The sequence below is a fragment of the Anneissia japonica genome, unplaced genomic scaffold (assembly GCF_011630105.1).
Source record: "Anneissia japonica isolate Jap-2015-1 unplaced genomic scaffold, ASM1163010v1 scaffold44884_len1504_cov105, whole genome shotgun sequence".
Lineage (NCBI taxonomy): Eukaryota > Metazoa > Echinodermata > Crinoidea > Comatulida > Comatulidae > Anneissia > Anneissia japonica.
The window spans coordinates 1-1,504 of NW_022699739.1; the positions used below are offsets into that span (position 1 = coordinate 1).

Genomic DNA, 1,504 nt, shown 5'->3' on the forward strand with positions numbered 1-1,504 from the left:
AAGCAAAAAAAAAAAAAAAAACAAAAAACAAAACGAAAGGCGTCCATCCCATTTAATGTAAATTCTTTCTTTCATGTGAGCAAGATGAGCTGCGTTAGCCATGCGGGCTGCTAATTCATTAAATTTAGCGCAGTGGTGACTTCTTGAGTATGTAAGCAGTATGTTTTCACTCCCACATACTCAAAAGGAAGGGAAACTTACTGTATCGACGAACATGATGGCCCTAGGCCTATGGAAACCATGGTTATGGATATAATTGTTTTGATATAATTGTTTCTTTCTAATTCTTTGCTTAAGGCTGTCGTCCCCGAAAAAAGTTGGAATTTTTTTAAAGAGAACGCAGGAAAATGGTTCCCGACCGAACACATGAGGAAGGCTTCGTTAGAGATTGCGGAGTTTTGCCGAATTTTAGAACACGAAGGAGTGAAGGTTCGACGACCGGATGTCCTCGATCATTCGAAATCGTATTCCACGCCTGATTTCAGCTCGACGGGTAAGTAAACTGACGGCATTGACAAGTTCATTCAAATGCTAATAGGACAATAGTATATTAGAATTGACTATGCATTTTTATTGTTGGTGCCGCACAGTAGTGTTGGGTCTGAGATATATCTGGCCTTAAAAACAAAGGGTTTTATATCCAAAGTACACAGGGTTATCGCGAGCAGCAACAAAATGTGGCTTGCAGGTTACACTTGCCCACGTGTAAAACGTTGAATTAACATCCTACAGTACCATAAGGTGTCTTCATGACACATTCGACGCTGTCAATTACCAATTCAATGGTTCAATTCAGTGGTAATGTGTGTTTGGTGTTCCACGTGACAAGTGGTAGGCCTAGATTGTATTCGTAATCTCTGTTAATTATGATTATAATATTTCTGTTTTATATTTTTTTTTCTACTGTACTAATCAAGAGTGGTACATAAATGCAGCCATTCCCAAACCAATAAAAGATTGTTAAAAAAAAATATATGTTGTATGTAGGATTGTATTCAGCGATGCCACGTGATCTCCTGCTTGTGGTTGGTGAGGAAATCATTGAAAGTCCAATGGCTTGGAGGTGTCGTTTCTTTGAGTATCGTGCATACCGCCGTTTGATGAAAGAATATTTCAGAGAGGGCGCTAAGTGGACAACAGCCCCTAAACCACAAATGAGCGATGAGCTTTATGACATGGTAGGTACTGCGATGTTTTGCATTAGGTTTTACAGTTGATGTTTCTATATGAGCCTACATTTGAATTCAACTTCTAATAAACATTGTTAAATGTGGTGTAGTGTTGCTGTATCACTGCTACCAATGCGCAATCATGTACCTACATTGCACATGTGACCAGCGGTGGTGCCAGAAATTTGCCGACCGTAAGGGATCCTGTTCGACGGAGGGGTCCAAGCAGGTGCGACAAACCCTCAGTCGACGGTAGGAATAGAAACTCTCTTGTAGGGTTCATGGTGAGAGCTTTTATGGCTTAGTATGGTCCAAAATGTGCTTTTAGACCACAA

General features: G+C 40.3%; 1 protein-coding gene across 1 annotated transcript; it reads left to right on the forward strand.

Moving 5' to 3' along the window:
• The first annotated feature begins 87 nt into the window (after positions 1 to 87).
• On the forward strand, positions 88 to 1,232 carry LOC117103107 (glycine amidinotransferase, mitochondrial-like). The gene is made up of 2 exons (XM_033243602.1): positions 88 to 493; positions 988 to 1,232. Exons 1-2 carry the CDS (start codon positions 367 to 369, stop codon positions 1,215 to 1,217), a joined length of 357 nt encoding a protein of 118 aa, XP_033099493.1. The 5' UTR covers positions 88 to 366; the 3' UTR covers positions 1,218 to 1,232.
• Positions 1,233 to 1,504: the final 272 nt, after the last annotated feature.

Bases quoted from the DNA above. Each gene is read 5' to 3' on its own strand.
- LOC117103107 (XM_033243602.1), top strand. From the start codon at position 367: ATGAGGAAGGCTTCGTTAGAGATTGCGGAGTTTTGCCGAATTTTAGAA. The intron at 494-987 runs GTAAGTAAACTG...TGTTGTATGTAG, and splicing joins GCCTGATTTCAGCTCGACGG to GATTGTATTCAGCGATGCCA.